The sequence below is a fragment of the Chlorocebus sabaeus genome, chromosome 1, assembly GCF_047675955.1.
Source record: "Chlorocebus sabaeus isolate Y175 chromosome 1, mChlSab1.0.hap1, whole genome shotgun sequence".
Lineage (NCBI taxonomy): Eukaryota > Metazoa > Chordata > Mammalia > Primates > Cercopithecidae > Chlorocebus > Chlorocebus sabaeus.
In genome coordinates, this window is record NC_132904.1 from 89433487 (window position 1) to 89452877 (window position 19391).

General features: G+C 44.1%; 1 protein-coding gene across 4 annotated transcripts in view; it reads left to right on the top strand.

Moving 5' to 3' along the window:
* Positions 1–19391, top strand: part of FAT3 (FAT atypical cadherin 3) — a 698441-nt gene that overhangs the window by 629511 nt on the left and 49539 nt on the right. For all 4 annotated transcript variants that reach the window (XM_073020268.1, XM_038005353.2, XM_073020270.1 and 1 more), the window contains exons 15-19: positions 1990–2204; positions 3685–3822; positions 4782–4925; positions 7690–7887; positions 11045–11843. In XM_073020268.1, coding sequence (XP_072876369.1) covers positions 1990–2204; positions 3685–3822; positions 4782–4925; positions 7690–7887; positions 11045–11843 — 1494 coding nt within the window. The remainder of the gene's footprint in view (positions 1–1989; positions 2205–3684; positions 3823–4781; positions 4926–7689; positions 7888–11044; positions 11844–19391) is intronic.

Sequence of the window (19391 nt, forward strand, 5' to 3'; positions counted from 1 at the left end):
CCAAATAGACTCATTGGTGAGCTGGAACCGGTGCTTTGTTTGAACCCAGTTCACAATTCCTGGTCAGAAAACTCATTTCTCACCACATCCTTTTCCAGCTTTGGGGGAATGTGTAGCATCACCTAGGGAATAAAAAGGTGCTTCGAAATAAAGGGAAAGAATAAGAGAGAACCCTGGGGCTTTCTCTTCACCAACGAGTTAATAAGTATTAGAGGTGCTTCAGGCAAATAAAGGTCGTAATTCTAGAAAACAAGCTTGGATATTCTTTGAAGACTAAACATACTCATCCTTGTGTTTTCATAGAGTGTATGGATTTCTATCCCAAAGCTCTTTGGTGGATATTCTCACTTATTTCCCAATTCCCCTATGAATAGTCAAGGCAGTTCCCATTTTGCAGATAACAAAGATGAGTGTCTCACCTTCCAGCCTTTGAACATAGTTCCCTCGTCACTCAAGGAGTATGCACCTGTTGAAAAACGTGGCAAAGGAGGTCCATTTTCCTTTGGATAATCCAGTAAATATAAGCAAGAAACCATTATAATTAGCAATGTTTATTTAACATGGCAAATACTCCAGGCTCTTATTAAGTAAAACCAGAACTTTAAAGACATTGAATAATTACCACAATGTCCACTGTTAATAAGTGGTTTATCCAACGTTTGAACTAAGATCTTTCTGACTCTGGAATGCATATTCTAATATAATATAATATAACACTGCTATACTATACCAAAAATGTAAGAAATGCAGTCTTGGCCCTTAAGTATTGGAAGGTGAAAATATTGATGGAAGAATTGCATCACAGTCTCTCCTGGCAGTAACTGTTTACTAAAGTCATTATCTCAAATAAAATGTATGAGGGTTTCCCTCATTTAAATATGTGTTGGCCCTAGCCTGTCTAGTTATGGCCATTGTGTATAAACACCATGGGGAAATGGCTAAGTACTATTTAAATTTAGCACTAGTTAGCAAGACTGGGATGCAAAATAAGCACTAGGGGTGGTAAGTGCTAAGAAAACTTAATTATGGAGAGAAAGAGGCTCTTGTTACAGGTATGATTTCTGTGTTTTGCCTTAGGTAGAAAGAGCCTATTGGCAGTCTTAGCAACTAGAGAAGTTGTCTGTCTGGAAATGTGAATAGTCATGACCTTCTCACCGGTCCTCATGATTGTTTACTAGGTGGGAGGAAAGTAAATGCCCTTGAGAAGTGTTCTGCAGGCAATACAATGACTGCAGACTGCAGGATTGGGTTACCTCCCCAGAAAGGGCTAGGATGGGAGGGATATAGCACCAACACCCAGCTAGCTGCTTTCACATGTTCTACTTATTTAAGCAATTCTGTGACACAGACATTATCGTCTCTATTCTGTAGTTGCGGGCACTAAACTCAATATGTGCCTGCTGAGCTGTCTGATTTCCAAGTAGTTCCTTTTCCATTATGTCTGTATACCTTGAGATTTCTGAGATCTTTGCCCTCTTTGTGCCATAATTGTTTTAGATAAGTGCGTTTTAACTTGGCAAGGCAACTTTGTGGTTAATCCCATTCAGTGAAGTCTGCAAGTATTTACTTGCTGACAAGAATGGGGTCATACCATCACATCCCCACATCTCAGCTCATTCTTGGTCTTCTTCTGTCCACCTGAGGCATCAGAAGACACCTATAAGGGATGCTTGTTTTTGTTCCTACTCGTTAGTTGTGTGAGAGTGAAGATGCCAGAGATTTTCAACTGCCTCAGAGATGTTCATAAACTGTTACAGAAACATGTAAAGACTTTTCATTTCTTCAGGGTTATGTTTGATGGCTAGCTATGCTCTCACTGACAGCATTAATCAGACCTCTGTAATACTTTCAGTAAGGCATTAAATAAACAAATTCCTGAATGTTTAAATTCTTGGCTGGAGAGGATGTTAGAAATATTACCATGATTATAGAATTGCTGACCAGTGTTTTTTCCTAATCAAATATAAAGCTCCCCATTTTTCTTCAAAGGGGGTATTTCTGTCTCTGAAGTCCTGGACTATGAATTATGCAAAAGGTTTTACCTGGTAGTGGAAGCCAAAGATGGTGGCACCCCAGCTCTCAGCGCTGTGGCCACTGTCAACATCAACCTCACGGATGTTAATGACAACCCTCCCAAATTCAGCCAAGACGTCTACAGTGCGGTTATCAGTGAAGACGCCTTGGTGGGAGACTCTGTCATTTTGGTAGGTACCTGAGGTTGGGGATGGTTCTAGATGTCGGGACTAGTCATCCACAATAAAGTGAAGAAGAAAGCAAAGTCTGTCTTGAATTTTCTTCATACTTCCCCCTTTCAGTGTCCATTTGTCCCCAAGAATGGGGGCCATCTTTCTATGGCTCCTTCTGTAATTTGTATATTAGGAAGAGTCTGATAGATTAATTTATATCAAGGTGTGATTGATAATCACTTATTTCCCGGGAGCATATCTTTTTTGAGAAAACAACACAGACCATGGGATGAATTTTTAATGATAGCCTCCTACTTAGATGTGAACATAGATGACAGGTTATTAGGTGGCTAAGCGGAATACATTCTTTTTTTTTTTTTTTTTTTGAGATCTGTTGCACAGCATGATGAATATAGTTAACAGTGGTATATTATACATTTCAAAATGGCTAAGAGTAAGTTTCAAATGTTCTCACCACAGAAAATGCTAGGTATTTGAGATACTTGATATGTTAATTAGCTTGATTTAATTATTCCACATTGTGTTCGTAAATCATAATATCACTTTGTACCCCGTAAATATATGCAAGTATGATTTGTCAATTTACAATTTAAAATTATTAGATTGCTGAGGACAAAATAAAATCCCTGTCCTCCTTTCCCCCTACACACACAGACACACAGAGTTGGGCAGCTACAATTTGGAGCAAACCTAAGATTGACTGGCCACTCTTAAAGGAGACTTTTCCAGGAGGAACTTTTTCTAACAGTAAGAACAAGCCGTGTATCCTGAGAACACAGATTCTCTTAGACCGCAAATTACATTTTGGAACAATGAGTCCCCTTCTCACCATTCTTCCCCATCTCTTAACTGGCAGGTCCCTTCCATCCAAGTCATCTCGTTGCAGGATGAGGCTGGAGCAGCTCTCTGCTGGAGGACAGTGCATTTCTTACACATCAGAAGTGCACTCCTCAGGCCCGCTCTGCTTCCTGGAAAGTACACGAATATTTCCATACATATAAATTTCAACATCATCAACCTGGAACAATAGACAGAGGGGCTGTATATTTGCTGTGGGGGAAGGGGAACTTTCTTGGCTTCCTTAACATGGAAATGCATAGGCCTAGAGAATCCCTGACTCAATGGGAGAAACCATAGCTTGCAGGATTGGGAAAAAAATCAAAGCATTCCTGTCCATTAGCTTTGGGGTCTAACCATACTGTCTCAAACCCTGAGGAAAATCAGGCCTAACAGGCATCAGGCTGTGGGCAGGTAAAAAATTAACATAGAAATAAAATGGCAGCTGCGGGCCTGGTGCCACCCTCCTTCAGCTGATCAATCATCTCTTCTGCTGGGGGCGTGGTCACTAACATTAGAGAGCAGAGCTCCCGAGAAAACTGTCACAGCTGCACCCATTTAAACAGATCTGGGACCCTAAGAATCAACCTTTGCTCTCTTATGTCATGACTTTTCTTTGTTTTGCTTGTTTTCCATGAAGCTAATAGCAGAAGATGTAGACAGCCAGCCCAACGGACAGATTCATTTTTCCATTGTGAATGGAGATCGGGACAATGAATTTACTGTGGATCCTGTCTTGGGACTTGTGAAAGTTAAGAAGAAATTGGACCGGGAACGGGTAAGCTAATTTAGGACAATGTCCTTCCCATCCACATCCTCCCCTTTCCTAGCATCAGGGGCACAAGCTCCAGGGGTGTAAATAGGAAGGTTCTCCATTCTAAGTAATGAGAGTAAATAAGGATGGGCTAAAATGCAGCATGAAATATTAGGGTTAGACCTTTGATAGAATTTTCTACCTATAATAGATGCTGGTTATGGAGGTTTTAAAGAAAAGATAAATATGTATCTTTCTAGCTGGTTTGAATTTTAGCCCTTCCTAGAGCCAGGGGACAGAAAAATACTTTCAGGGTATTGGAACCCTGTGGTCCTGACTTTACAAGCAACTTTAGCCCACGGTGAGCAGATACAAAAAGATCACCTAAAAGCATCTAGGTCAGAAAAAAATGTTACAAAAAATTTATCTGTCCACGGTTAAGTGAAGTTTCTAAACATTGTCTTTCTTCACCAAAAATATGCATCTTCAAAGGGAAATTAAATATGGAAAAGGATGACATGGTACTGATGCTGAAAAGCAGATAGATTCTACTGGGTGATACATGCCCATAACCCCAGAAATATTAACATTGACAAATAAGACAGATCAGCGATGACAACTGTTGCATTAAGCAAAGGCCCAGAGCCTGGGTCCTAACCAGGGTGGTTTTGTCCCCCAGGGACATTTAGCAATGTTTGGAAACATTTTTGGCTGTCATAACTGGGCAGGGGGTGATACTGCCTCCTACTTGACAGAGGTCAGGATTGCTGCTAAACATCCTAAAACGCACAGGTCAGCCCCCAACAACAAAGAATTATCCAGACCCAAATGTCAGTGGTGCCAAGAATCACGTGGTCTAGAAAATCAAACTAAAGATGGTTGATCTTTAACGAAGCACAGCCTGAAGCTCCAGTTCCTCTACGTGTGCACAGAAGGAAGGAAGTACTACACCTCTTTACTGTCACCTCTTTGTACCTTGGCAGGTGTCTGGATACTCTCTGCTTGTCCAGGCAGTAGACAGTGGCATTCCTCCGATGTCATCAACTGCAACTGTCAACATTGATATTTCCGATGTGAATGACAACAGCCCAGTGTTTACACCTGCCAACTATACTGCTGTAATTCAGGTGAGCAAATCTTGCCTGCCAAGCACTTGTCCCTTTGCATTCAGCTTTCTTCCTCTGCTGTGGTTTACTCATTGTGGTGTATTGCTACTATTACTTAATGTCATCTCATCCCTTCATAGGGCAGGTATGAAAAGAACCTAGTTCTTCTACCACAGCTGATTAATAAATGTGAGTGAGAGCTATTGAGGATGGAGTTTTTTCAAGTGTCAGGTGCTTTATGCACACTGTCTCTCCCCACAACAACCCTGTGAAGAGGAATGGTGGATTGGCCCCCACTTTATAATTGAAAAAGCTAAGGATCTATAAGGTTAAGTAATTCACCCAAGATCATGCAGCTGGTAAGTGGCAGAGTCAGGATTTGAACTTGGGACTATCTTCTGCAAAAGAATTCTCTTTCCCCAGTGAAAGGCTGCCTTTAAGCAACTTTATGCTATTCTGGCAGATGACAGAGATTGATACGCATTGTCTCATCAGTCAAAGACAGATTGGGCATCAGGATAGAGTTGGTACTCATTAAAATTAATTTTCCATAACCAATTTGTTTAACACTTTAAATCCACCTGCTCTTTAAAATCAGACTGCAGGATAGAGTAACTTACTGCTGGTATTCTGCTATAAGAGAGAGTGGCTCTTCTTCCCATCTATTTTTTATTCCACGAGCACAGTACTAGGTACTGAGTGTCCACTACTTCCCAGTATTTCCAGGAGCTGAAAGCACAACTTTAGGAGGATCAGGAAATCCAGCCCAGGAAAACTGTCAGTGTAGAGAACTTAGAGGAGACAGAGTGATGTGCATGTCTTGGAGGGCCACAGCTATTCTAGAGAATCAGTTCTTGCCTGATCCAGTTTGGCCTCAGAATCACTCCCAAGGAGTCCCAGGACTTTGTGGGTGGAAGGTGAAATGTGAGTGGGCCAGGTCTTGAGGGTTCCCTTTGGAATAACATTCAAGACTTTGAGCCTGACCAGCCATAGCTGGCCTCCTCAGACCCCAGGGCCACTGAGCTGTCCAGCAATCAGACTGGGAGGCAGCCTCGAAGGAAGCAGCTGTCTGCTGGTTCCCACCCCTTTGTCAGCGAAATCTGATTCTTTCTCTGTGGTTTTCTCCCCCTCTCTGATGCTTTTTCCAGCAGCTCCGCATTCTTACCACACTCCTGCTTCCCCAGAGCTTTGCCCAGAGTCCATACCTTCCTCCATTTCTCTTTCTCTCAGCTCACTCTTCTCTATGACTGTTGCTCACAAGGGTGCTCTCTGCCCTCATGGCCTCTGTTTGCTAACCCCAAAACAAAGTGGGTTTCTCCTACTCAATATTCAGTTTTATGACACACATCGATCAGCTTGACAGACTGTTTTCAAATGCACAACAGGAGGTCAACAGTGAAAGCACGGAGAAGCTCAGCCCATGAGCGATGATGGGGCCCCTATCCACAGGGCAGGCATGTCTGTGTTACCTTACACCCTTCTTCTCACATGGTGACCCTGAGGGCCACACTGTCTCTCTCCCTGTCTTCTATGCAGGAAGCGGCCTTTACAGAGTAAGCAAACAGATCAGTCAGCCTTGTGTTTTGTGTGCTGCTGAATATGTTGTCAGCGTGAAATAGTAAATATATGTGGGGCTATGGTGGTCCCACGACTGATTCCAGAGGGAGACAGTGTCTAGTTTTTGATGACCAACAGGACACTTGTGAAAAGGAGCAAAATAAGAGGTCTCTACAGTCCTTTTCTCTTTCTTCTTCAAAAAATATGCCTCCGTTTTCCCAACCCAGAATGACTTTCTTATTCCCACACATGGTTTTCATAAGACTAATTCAGCACATAAAACTTGACTGGGCCTGCCCTCCAAACTGTAGTGTATCATCGTCTCCATCTCTGCAACCCAAACTCGTTTAATCCTTACATCGATGGTGTCATGAGGCCTGAGCTGATACAACTGATTTCGGGCCCAAGCTGTGGTATTGCTGAAGCCTCAACAGAGTAGGGGAAGGACAGCAAAGCCTGAGCTACAGAGGATTTAATTTGGCATTTTCAACGTGAGGATAACCTTTGACCCAAGAAGGAGCTTTGCATTCCCATTTGGGGAAAAAAAACAGAGAAGTTCTGCAAAATAATGCTTACGTAATAGAATCAGGACTTCCAAGAATTCTGATGAAATTAAGGATTCCCTTTCTGTTCATTGTCAAATTGAGGAATGTTTTACCCCAATTCCCTTCCCTAAAGGAACGTGGCAAAACTGTGTTCTGGAGAATGAGGCAAGGTATAAAGCCCCATTTTCCACTGGGAATATGCCTTTGTATATTGACTAGGAAGCTGCCAGGATGTCCCACCAGAAAATCCAATGCTGTGACATGGTGTGTTGGGCCTCAGCATAGTTGTGTTGTGACATGTGTGTGTGAGGAAGTGCCTCCCCATCCCAATGGAGCTCTTCAGGTCAGCTTGGGCATTGCCAGCTCACCCAGGACAAGGTGTGCCCAGCACCATGCTCAGAACCTGTAAACCCATGCAGCTCCAAGTCCTTGTGTTCACACCGGTAAAGGATTGTCCCATAGGTGGTTGTGGGAAGCAGCCAAAGATAAGAAACATGACAGTTACAGACACCAACATGTTTTCAGAAGACGAGATAATATCACAGGGAATCCCTTCTGCTGAAAGCCCTGTTTTCTAGCTCAGCACTCTCAGCCTGTAATGATGGATTTTTGTTTTTGTTTTTAATCAATGCAAAGAGAAGTGTAATTTTATCTTCCTTTTTACTATATACTCTTTTATGCAGGAAAATAAGCCAGTGGGCACCAGCATCTTGCAGCTGGTGGTGACAGACAGAGACTCCTTTCACAATGGGCCTCCCTTTTCATTCTCTATTTTGTCGGGAAATGAAGAGGAAGAGTTTGTGTTGGACTCTCATGGGATCTTGCGGTCGGCTGTGGTCTTCCAGCACACAGAGTCTCCGGAATACGTGTTGTGTGTCCAGGTATGGCATCGCGCCCTATCTCCATCGTGCTGTCTTTCTTTCTCATGCTTGTTTCTGTCCACTTTGGTGGATTTTTTCTTTGCTGAGTAAGTCAACATAATTCATTACTATGCAGGAGTGTTCCCCTTTTAATCTCAAATTCAATTTCACACCAATAAAAGCTGCCTCTGTGTGTGAAATTGAACAGGAAGGAAGGGAAGCATCATTGTTCAGGAAGGACATTCCTGTAGAGTATGCCCAACAGATGGTCACTGGGCTTAAATCTGCATTCTAAAATCTCCTGCTGCTTTACAGTATTACCCACCACATTACCCGACTTGGGGCAGCTACCAATCCCCGTCGTAAGGGGATTTAGCCGTGTCATGCCTCTGCTTGATAGGCCTTCCCCAGTGAGGCAGGAGGGGACAAAGGACTCAGCTGGCAATGGCCTCCAGCGTGTCAGTTCCTCATGGTCACTGGCCTGTGTGACGTGAAATGGGACAAAGAGGCAAAGGTGGCAGGTATGCAGAGTATAGAAGAAGCAGGAAATGAGAGGGCCCCCAGAAGTTCCCATGTACGATTTCTGCAAATACCAAGATTTTGATCCCATCAGGGAAACAGAGTGATTTTTTTCTATCCACTGTTGCCTACAGAGGACAATCTAGGCTCATTATTAATGGTGAAAATAATAGCAATAGTAATTATTGGTATTGGTATAGCATTGACTTATATACATTGTCTCTTTGGATAAATTTTACCTTACTTTAACTCCATGAAACCTTCTAAATTAAGGACTGCCAGCTCCAAGCACATCAATGAACTTTTCAATTGCCATCTGCTCCTCCAACAATATTGTGTAAATGATTTTATATCACAGGGTAGTACTCAAGGCAAGGAGAACTTTTCAGTGCCTTCTCACAGAAGCTAGCACAGTTCACCTATCCTCTCCAGATACGGAGCAGATTTCACATCTTAGGTTTTAGAATCTTTATAAAAGGGTGTCTCTCTGAGTCCCTTGTATTAAACTACCACTGAGTCCTGCGTTTTCTTCCTTTCGTCCGTCATATTCCCATTGCCACTGCCTCACTGTGTTCTGCACAGCCCCATCATCATGCTACTGTGGCAGGAGCCTCCTGGGTGCTTCCTCTGGCTTCAGCTTCATTCTCTTCTGACCCAACCCTTCACTCCTCCCATATTAATCATTCCACATAGATTATGTCATTCCCCTTAATCAGGGACCAGCAAACTACAGCTCTTGGGCCAAATCCTGCCCTCAGCCTGTTTTTAACAATGAAGTTTTACTGGCACACAGCCTCCTTCATTTAGATATGTGCTGTGACTGCTTCCTTGCATAGCACAGCCTGGCATGGTTGTGATAGAGGCTGTATAACCCACAAAGCTGAAAATATTTATTATCCAGTCCTTTTCAGAAAATGATTGCTGATCCCTGCCCTAAACTAAAACTATCTGTTGGTTTCCTAGTGTTTGAAAACTTAGGCCCTGCAGGCTGAATTCTGCCCCAGACTTTCAGATTTTGAATTTCAGGACCTTTCGACAGACACCACTCTCCAGTCCTTCTCTGGCCACAGGCCTATTGCTCTCTCACCTTATACCCAGCAGCTTCATGCCTTTCTTTCATCTTTCTGGCCTCTGACTTATGAATGGGAAACCTCTGGCCTATAAAGTCTAAACTCCACTCTCCTTTGAAGCACTCCACGGTTTGACTTCAAGTTCAATCTAATTTGCTAAAGTTATCTCCTCCTCCTTGAATTTTACATTCCAGCATGTCTTGTTCACATCATCCATCAAATAAAGTATGTGATGATGGCAATAATAAAAATAACAACAGATGGACACAGTGGCTCACACCTGTAATCCCAGTACTTTGGTTGGCCAAGGCAGGAGGATTGCTTGTGCTCAAGAGTTCAAGACAGCCTTGGCAACATAGTGAGAACTCATCTCTACAAAAACAAAAACAAAAAATAAAGTAGCCTGGTGTGGTGGTGCACATCTATATTCCCAGCTACTGAGGAGGCTGAGGTGGGAGGATCACTTGAGCTCAGGAGGTTGAGGCTACAGGGAGCTGTAATTGCACCACCACTGCACTCCAGCCTGGGTGACAGAGCAAGACCCTGCCTCTAAATAAACAAAGCAAATAAACAAATAAAAATAACAATGACATGAACCATCATGTACTAAGTATATCTATGGATGAGACCTGGGTTTAGTGCTTTGCAACGACTCTGTTTTTGAATCTCCACAACAGAAGGACCCTGTGAAGTGATGCTACTATTTTACTCATATTAAAAATACAAAAACTGAGGCTTAGAGAAGTTAAGTAACATACTCAAAGCCGGATATGTAGTGGGTGACAGAGACCAGATTCAAACTCAGGTCTGTGTGATGCCCAGGCACCGGCTTTTTCACTGCCTTCCGCATACAAGGACACATCTCTCCCCGGATCCCACCTGGTCTGCAGGGTTCACATTTTCAGATACCTGCTCCATAAACCCACCTCATGGGAATCTGCCCTTCTGAAGCCCTGCCCTTCTGAATACTTCCACCTTGCATGCCATCTGTGTTCAGTAAAGACCTGTTGCCAGAGTGGATGTTCTGTTAATTATTATACATGGAAGGAAAAGAAAAAGCGTTTTTATCAAGCCACCTAGCTTTTCTTTTCATTGTGTTACATTTTATCTGAAGCCTTACCATGATATAATTCCCACTTAAATTATGTCATTTCTTACATATGCAGAAAGGTGCTATCTGGGTGCAGTCAAAAGGAAATAATCCAACAAAAAACATAAATTTCTCCTCCAAGTGGAAAGACCACTTTATGAGGTTTCCCCTGTGGTGGCTGCATAAAATTAAAACAAGGTCAGCCTGTTGCGGGTTTGTTGACTCTTGTAGCCCTCTGTCCTCCTTCTCTATTCACCCCAGCCGGCTTTATTGTGTTGATACATTTTATTGTCCATAGCAGAGTGTACATATGGGGATGGAAGGTGATAAATCACTCCTCTTACTTAAACACACATCCTCAGCATTTTTCAGAATAGTGGCAAGGGATGAAGGAAGAAGCAAATGTAAAGGTACAGACGTCTTCTATCTGTGGGTTTTTAAAAACTTGCTATGGTTAGTTTTCTTCGTTCGTTGCCTTTTCACCTCTTGGTTGTTTTAGGCAAAGGATTCAGGCAAACCCCAGCAAGTTTCTCACACCTACATTCGCGTGCGAGTCATCGAGGAAAGCACCCACAAGCCCACAGCCATTCCCCTGGAAATTTTCATTGTCACCATGGAGGATGACTTTCCTGGTGGGGTCATTGGGAAGATTCATGCCACAGATCAAGACATGTATGACGTGCTCACATTTGCCCTAAAATCAGAGCAGAAAAGCTTGTTTAAAGTGAATAGTCATGATGGGAAAATCATCGCCCTGGGAGGCCTGGACAGCGGCAAGTACGTCCTGAATGTGTCTGTGAGTGATGGTCGCTTCCAGGTGCCCATTGATGTGGTCGTGCATGTGGAACAGCTGGTGCATGAGATGCTGCAGAACACTGTCACCATCCGCTTTGAGAATGTGTCCCCTGAGGACTTTGTGGGGCTGCACATGCATGGGTTCCGGCGCACCCTGCGGAATGCGGTCCTCACCCAGAAGCAGGACAGCTTGCGCATCATCAGTATCCAGCCCGTGGCAGGCACCAACCAGCTGGACATGCTGTTTGCGGTGGAGATGCACAGCAGTGAGTTCTACAAGCCAGCCTACCTGATCCAGAAGCTGTCCAATGCCAGAAGACACCTGGAGAATATCATGCGCATCTCAGCCATCCTGGAGAAGAACTGCTCAGGGCTGGACTGTCAGGAACAGCATTGTGAGCAAGGCTTGTCACTGGATTCCCACGCGCTTATGACCTACAGCACGGCTCGCATCAGCTTTGTGTGTCCGCGTTTCTACAGGAACGTGCGCTGCACCTGCAATGGTAAGTGCAGTTTTGAATGTTCCCTCCCAACTCCTGAGATTGTAGGAGTAGACTGAGTTATCATTCCAGCATGCCTGCGTTCAGTCTTTCGTTCAACTAAATATTAAATGATCACTTACTGTGTGCCCAAAAACTGTAATAGATGCTGGGGCTGCAGGAGGTACAGTCCCATGTAGCTGTGGCTCAGTGAGCAGCACAGACAAACAGGCGAGCCTATTTGATACATATTGTCAAGAAATGTACAAAGTCCTATGGAGGACCCAGCCGATGGGGGGATTTCCCAAAGGGAGTATCCTCTAGGTAGAGATAAGGGTCCAGTAGGAATTAGGGTAGGGGAGGGAGAGCCTTCTAGGCGAGGGGCAGCTTGCATGAAGAAGGCTTAGAGGCATAAGAGGAACCTACACTGGGGATGGAAAGAGCTTTCCTCTGGTTGCAATAAGCAGGGCTGGGATGTGAAATAAGGCTTGAGAGCAGGCCCAGACATCACACAAGGGCCATTAGCCAAGACGAAGAATTTAAAAATTATCCCGAGGCAGTGAGAGCCATTGGCTGATGAGAAGTGAAGAAGTGGCAGAATCCGATCTGTCTTTCACAGAGGGTGTGCTGGCTGCAGAGGGGAATGGATTAGAGGAGGCCAGGCCAGAGGCACGGAAACAAGTTAGGAAGCTGTTGCCAAGAGTAAGGGCAGTTCGATTTGCTTCAGTGAGAAACAGGGGCCAGATGTCCAGGAGCACAGTCAAGGGATGGATTCAGCCCTCAGAGTGGCAGGGAAGGAATGGTTCGTGTTGTTGATGTAACTGGCGTCACTGATCTTTGACCTTTACTGGTCAAAGGCCATACTTGCACAGAGTCACATGCCCATAGTGATCGATGAGAAGCACTGCCCTGTCTCTCTTTTCCTCTGTCTGACATGTGGAGCCATAAATTCACTGCCCTCTTCTAAGGAAATTGCAGCCAGAGTTTTTCTAGCCAGTGTGAATTTGGTCCAAAGGGACATGGCCAGAGGGAGGCCATTTGTAAAACATCCTTTAGGTAATTAGGGACAGGCAGAGCCCCTGGCCTCTTCCCTTGCAGAAAGTTCTTGGTTGCAGTTTGGAGAATGATGTCATCGGGGGAGGCCCTAGGGGTCATAACTCCCTCTGAGAGATACTTTGACAGCCTCCAAGCAGCCCATCAGTGTGTCAGCTGCTCTCTCTGTGGTATCCAGTGAATTCTGTTTGTGATTGCATCAGGTAGAAGCAGGGATGTCCAGATTTGTTTAATATGTAAATTAGCTGCAAAGTAACTCAAATCATGAATGATTTCAAATCATGCTAGGTGAAATGCATTTCTGGCAGATGTCACCAACATGCAGAATTTATGAATGCCAGCTGTCTGGGCCTTACCTAGATTTCCTTTGTTGGCAAACTGATTTATACACCAAAGCTCTTCTAGGGTCTGTATGCGGTGATTCACACCAGGGTTCAAAAGGGGTTCAGAACAGGACAGGGAAGACCCTGAAGAAGAAACTATACTAGCTAATTAATCCTTGTACTCCAAGAACTCATTTATTTCTGCAAAAAATCTGCGAAGACAACAATGTCCTAGGCACTAAAGATTCAAAGTAAAAAAGATGCAGTTCCTGCCCTTAGGAGTTGACAATTGTAAAGTCAGCTTGCAAGCACCTACTTGCTATAACAGTGCTACAGAAAATGCTAGAGTATAGAAGGGACAGAATCTCTCCTGTGGCCAAAGGAAAGCTGTCTGTGGTATCTATACACAGAGACCACCACTGTGCTAGGTCTTCAGGGATGAGTTCATCAGGAAGAGACTGGGGTGGGAGCAGGGAGCAGACTTCGAATAATTCTTTAAAAGAAGGATTTGGAGGAGGGGTTTGCTCTCTATTTTACATAAGACGCTAATGTCCTAAATGCAATATGTTTCACGGTGATGTCTCTGCCTAGGACCCCTGTTCTCTAGTCTCCACAAACCTTTCTACTCCCAGTAAATTTAGAATGCCAGAAGGTTTTGTAAGTCAGGCCCCGGTCATCCCAAGAGGAGGCCTTCTGGGTTTGAAAAGCCAGCATTTGCTCAAGAAGAGCTTTGTGCAGAGTCAGGCCATGCTCTCAGCCTTTTCTCACCTTCAAGTCACTCTTATAATTAAGCTATAAAATGAAATTCTACATTTTAGTGGTAAAGGAGCTCCAAAGGTCATCTAGCCCAGCACTGTCTTCAGCAGGTGTTATATGATAATCTTCATTTTATAGATGTGGTAGCTTTGTGCCTTGCCCGGGGCCATACAGCTGATAAGAGTAGCATACTGATTCAAGAAAGGGCCCTCTTGGGCCCCTACTTTATTATCTGCATCTTAAGAATAGGGACTCTTCCTTTTTAAATGTGAATCATAACCTCAGTGCTATGTACTGTAGAAGAATACTCAAATACAGTCATGCGTGGTATAACAATGTTTCATCAACAAGGGACCATATATACGGTGGTAGTCCCAAACTATGGTAATACCATATTATGCCTTTTCTATGTTTAGTTTTGTTTAGATATAAAAGTACGTACCATTGTGTTTCGATTGCCTACAGTGTTCAGTACAGTAGCATGCTGTACAAGTCTGTAGCCTGGGAGCCATAGCCCGTACCATATAGTCTGGGTGCGTAGTAGGCTGTGCTATCTCGGTTTCTGTAAGTGCACTCTGTGATATTTGCACAATGACAAAATAGCCCAACGATGCATTTTGCAGAATATATCCCCATTATTAACCAACTCATGACCGTAATGCAATTTTCCTAGCGGACTGATTGCCAGCCTCACAGTACAGTCCCAGTAAGGCAGAAGTTCTCTCAGACTCCTGTGTACATGGGGCTTACTAAATGCCCATTGCTGAGCCCCACACTTAGATATGGACAGTTGGGGTGGAGCCTAGGATTCTACACATGTAGCCTGGGTGACTCTAATGTTGCTGGTCAGGAAACCAAACTTTGAGAAATCACACAGCAAGATAAAGAGGAAAGAGTTTCCTCCAGGTGCAGGAGCAGGCTCTTTATTTTAATAGCAATAGCTTTCTCACTTCTAGAATTATCTTTCAAATAAAAATACAACCATGAGTTGTTAAGGTATGCATTAGGCATTTTTAGGCATTTTCTCATTTATTGGAAAGGAGAAATAATTGAATTCAATAAAGGTCCCTCCCCACAACACACACACGTGCGTGCACCCACAGGTGCATACACACACCCTCACACACAATTAGTATTGGCTGCTCTTCTGTTTACTCTAGGAGGTCGGCACATTCATTAGATGGACTTTCCCACCACTTGGTGGAATAATTAGCATGATAAGTAGAGGTAACTGTCCACTCTGGGCTGTGTAGTAATGTTTAGACAAATCTGGCCTCAATATTCTATCCTCCTCCCAACTTCCAGCTCATCTTTTTCTCATACAGAGTTTTTTTGGTCCAATTATCATCATTAGCATCTTGAACCAAAATGCTGTTATTCTAACAAAATGAAAGCAGACATGAATTTTGGTGCCAAATAAGCTCATTAGACTCCAGCTACCAACAAACATCGTGTCTGAACAAACTTCAAGAGATACAAAGGTCTGATATTGTGAGGTGGTTCCTGGTGAACTTCAGAGGTGCAATGAACATTGTCACTTCAGTAAGAAAGACTGACACCAACTTAAATGAATTGAGGATGATAGATGTCCTCAAGCCCAGATAGGAGATGTGCAAGAGGAAAGGGTGTCACGGCAGCCTATGGGACCTTGCTGATTGTCCATTTTTGAAAAATTGCATTCAAAAATCTAATATATAAATGTATCAAAAAGGATGCACTTGTCCAGTAGGATGGACTGCCAGTGAGACCATCAGAGTTTACAACCAGTGTGTTTATGGGTGTGGTAGAAGAAGTGGATGCCTGATTTGTCAAGTCTTTATTAAGATATGGAATATAGAATGGAACCTAGTGCTCCAAATGAAATGGATGGAGTGTTTTTGCCATGGGCGAAGCCCTGTGCTGTACAGAAATGAGTCAGACACCAGCCATGCCTTCAACCAGTGGGGGATGGCACTGTCATAGGGTTTTCTCAGAATATAAAGAGGAATCACTGGAGGTGGTGCTGCCTGAGCAAGGTCTGAAAAGGATGCCTGGAATTATCTAGGTGACCAGGATAGGAGATTGAAAATCAAAGGGCATAAGAGCCAAGGCATAGAGGTGAGAACTGGTGTGCAATTCTGTGCATGGATCAAGGCAGGGACAGACAGATCAGATAATGTTTATCAAGCCATGATCAGTTTGCATGCTGTTTTTCACATGCATGCAATTGCGTTTAACTCTTACTATATTTCTAAAGAGTAGGTCTCTTTAACTTTTTTCAAAAATTAAGGAAACCAAAACTTGGAAAGGTCAATTGACTCACTCAGAATCACAGAGCTACAGAGCTAGTAAATGACAGAGCCAGGATTCATCCTTGACTCTCTTATTCAAAGCATTTTTTAACCACGGCACTTTACCATCTCTGCACAGATTTGAAAGGAATTCAGAAGTTTCCTAATCCAAATTCCCACGCACAGCAGACATCCTATTTTCTATATTCCTGGCATAGTAATTCAGCCAAGTTCAAGCACCAGTACTGGAAGCTTACAAGGAAGCCCTGAGATTATCTTCTGCCTTATAGCATACCAGAACTTCTCTCCTTGTCACGTCATTCAGCTGTATCCCTCAGAGCCACGCAGATCCAACCTGACTAACCCTGCTTCTACAAACTGCCTCTGGGTAACTAAGGATAGTTGTTATGACCCTTTGCATCCTCTTCCTAGCCAAACACAAGAAATTCCTTTGCTCCTTGGCAGGAAACAAATGTGTGCAATAAAAACTATAGGTGGTGTTATTGGGGCACGGAGGAAGCATAAAGGAGGGTGTTATCAGCTCTACTTGGAGGACTACAAGAAAGGCATCGGAAGCAATGAAGCATGTCATAATAGGTCTTTGCCAGGTAGAGGATGCATTTTAAGCATCCTTTTGTTTACTTATTCTCTCGGCAGTTAATTGAATACTGTTTTGCGCCAGGCCCTGGGTGGAGTGCTGGAGATACGGTGGTGAAAGAGGCTGATGTGATCCCCATTCCCATGGAGAATGAAACAGCATCATGCATTGAGCAAATGACAGAGAGCTCAGTGGGGTGGATGGTAAGAAGTCAGGACAGTCCTTGGGAAGGATACGGTAGGATAGGTAAAGCAGGCCTGCTGACAGGTGGCCACTGCACTTCTAATAAGTGCTGTAAAAAAAATGATGACGGCTTCTGTGAGGCAGTCAGACACTTAAAACATGTTCGTGATGTGTTTTTATATAGCACAGAAGAATCTGAAATTGGGTTTGCACTTTGGCTGGGGTTTGTTAATACTAATTTTCTGAGAGAGCCAATCCCAGTGGCTTTGAGTAACCTTCAGTGTTGTCTATTAATCTTAACAGGTTAACGCCCTACAAACTGGGAAGTTTCTATTTTTCATTCATAAGAAATACACCTTGGCAGATCCCTCATCTCCAGTTTGCATGAGTCCCACATTGCCAGGAGAGGTGTAGAGGTCCCCATCTTGGTGGTGATACCAGCTTCTCAGTGTATGTGTTTTCCTTTCTATATTCCACCCATACACAGCTGCCCTAGAGAGGAGGTCTTGAATAAAATTGCACTTGGCCTTTAGTGAAATCATACAGAAAATATGGCTGAGTCAAGCAAACACCATTCTGGATGATTCTATGCTTCCAAGAGAACTATAAGAAATGACTTCAAAGTTGAGACTTCCGTTTTTTAAAACTTCTTACAGGCCATGAATTAAGAAGGGATCTTTTTGACTTATGTGGCATTTGTCAGGACATGGCGTGTGGGTAAAGCACATGAATTCAGGGCATGGGATGTTTACCATTAGTTATTGGATTATTCAATGTAATGAGGCAGCAACATAAATCAAGAGGTTGAATCAGCTTAAAGTGGCAGCATAATAATCACAGCTAGATACTGATGTATTGGCTAAAAGCAGAGACTTAATCCAGGGGGCTCCAGGAATTCTGGGCAGAGAGGAGAGGAGAGTCATAAATATGGTAGCAAAACCTTTTAAAACCTCCAGAGGATCACCCTTCTCCTCCCTGCATGTTCCAAAGCTTTGATGCTTCTGTTCAAGTGAATTGTCTGTTGTCACCTCTATAGAAAGTGACCTAAATTTCCACCTGAGCAAAAAAATCCGAAGGTGGAAAACCATTCAGGGAATGGTCACATGGTGTGCGTGTTTCTCCTGGTGGACAAGGTGCGTGAAAAAAACATCTGCAGGGGCGCAGCAAGATGGCCAAATAGGAACAGCTCCAGTCTCCAACTCCCAGCGCGAGCGACACAGAAGACCGGTGATTTCTGCATTTTCAACTGAGGTACTGGGTTCATCTCACTGGGGAGTGCCAGACGATCGGTGCTGGTCAGCTGCTGCAGCCCGACCAGCGAGAGCTGAAGCAGGGCGAGGCATTGCCTCACCTGGAAAGCGCAAGGGGGAAGGGAATCCCTTTTCCTAGCCAGGGGAACTGAGACACACAACACCTGGAAAATTGGGTAACTCCCACCCCAACACTGCGCTTTAAGCAAACCGGCACACCAGGAGATCATATCCCACACCTGGCCGGGAGGGTCCCACACCCACGGAGCCTCCCTCATTGCTAGCACAGCAGTCTGTGATCTACCGGCAAGGCAGCAGCGAGGCTGGGGGAGGGGCGCCCGCCATTGCTGAGGCTTAAGTAGGTAAACAAAGCTGCTGGGAAGCTCGAACTGGGTGGAGCTCACAGCAGCTCAAGGAAACCTGCCTGTCTCTGTAGACTCCACCTCTGGGGACAGGGCACAGTAAACAATAACAAACGCAGCAGCTCTGCAGACGCAAACGACTCTGTCTGACAGCTTTGAAGAGAGCAGTGGATCTCCCAACACGGAGGTTGAGATCTGAGAAGGGACAGACTCCCTGCTCAAGTGGGTCCCTGACCCCTGAGTAGCCTAACTGGGAGACATCCCCCACTAGGGGCAGTCTGACACCCCATACCTCATAGGGTGGAGTACACCCCTGAGAGGAAGTTTCCAAAGCAAGAATCAGACAGGTACACTCGCTGTTCAGAAATATACTATCTTCTGCAGCCTCTGCTGCTGATACCCAGGCAAACAGGGTCTGGAGTGGACCTCAAGCAATCTCCTACAGCTACAACCTACAGCTGAGGATCCTGACTGTTAGAAGGAAAGCTATCAAACAGGAAGGACACCTACACCAAAACCCCATCAGTACATCACCATCATCAAAGACCAGAGGCAGATAAAACCACAAAGATGGGGAAAAAGCAGGGCAGAAAAGCTGGAAATCCAAAAAATAAGAGCGCATCTCCCCCGGCAAAGGAGCGCAGCTCATCGCCAGCAACGGATCAAAGCTAGACGGAGAATGACTTCGACGAGATGAGAGAAGAAGGCTTCAGTCCATCAAATTTCTCAGAGCTAAAGGAGGAATTACGTACCCAGCGCAAAGAAACTAAAAATCTT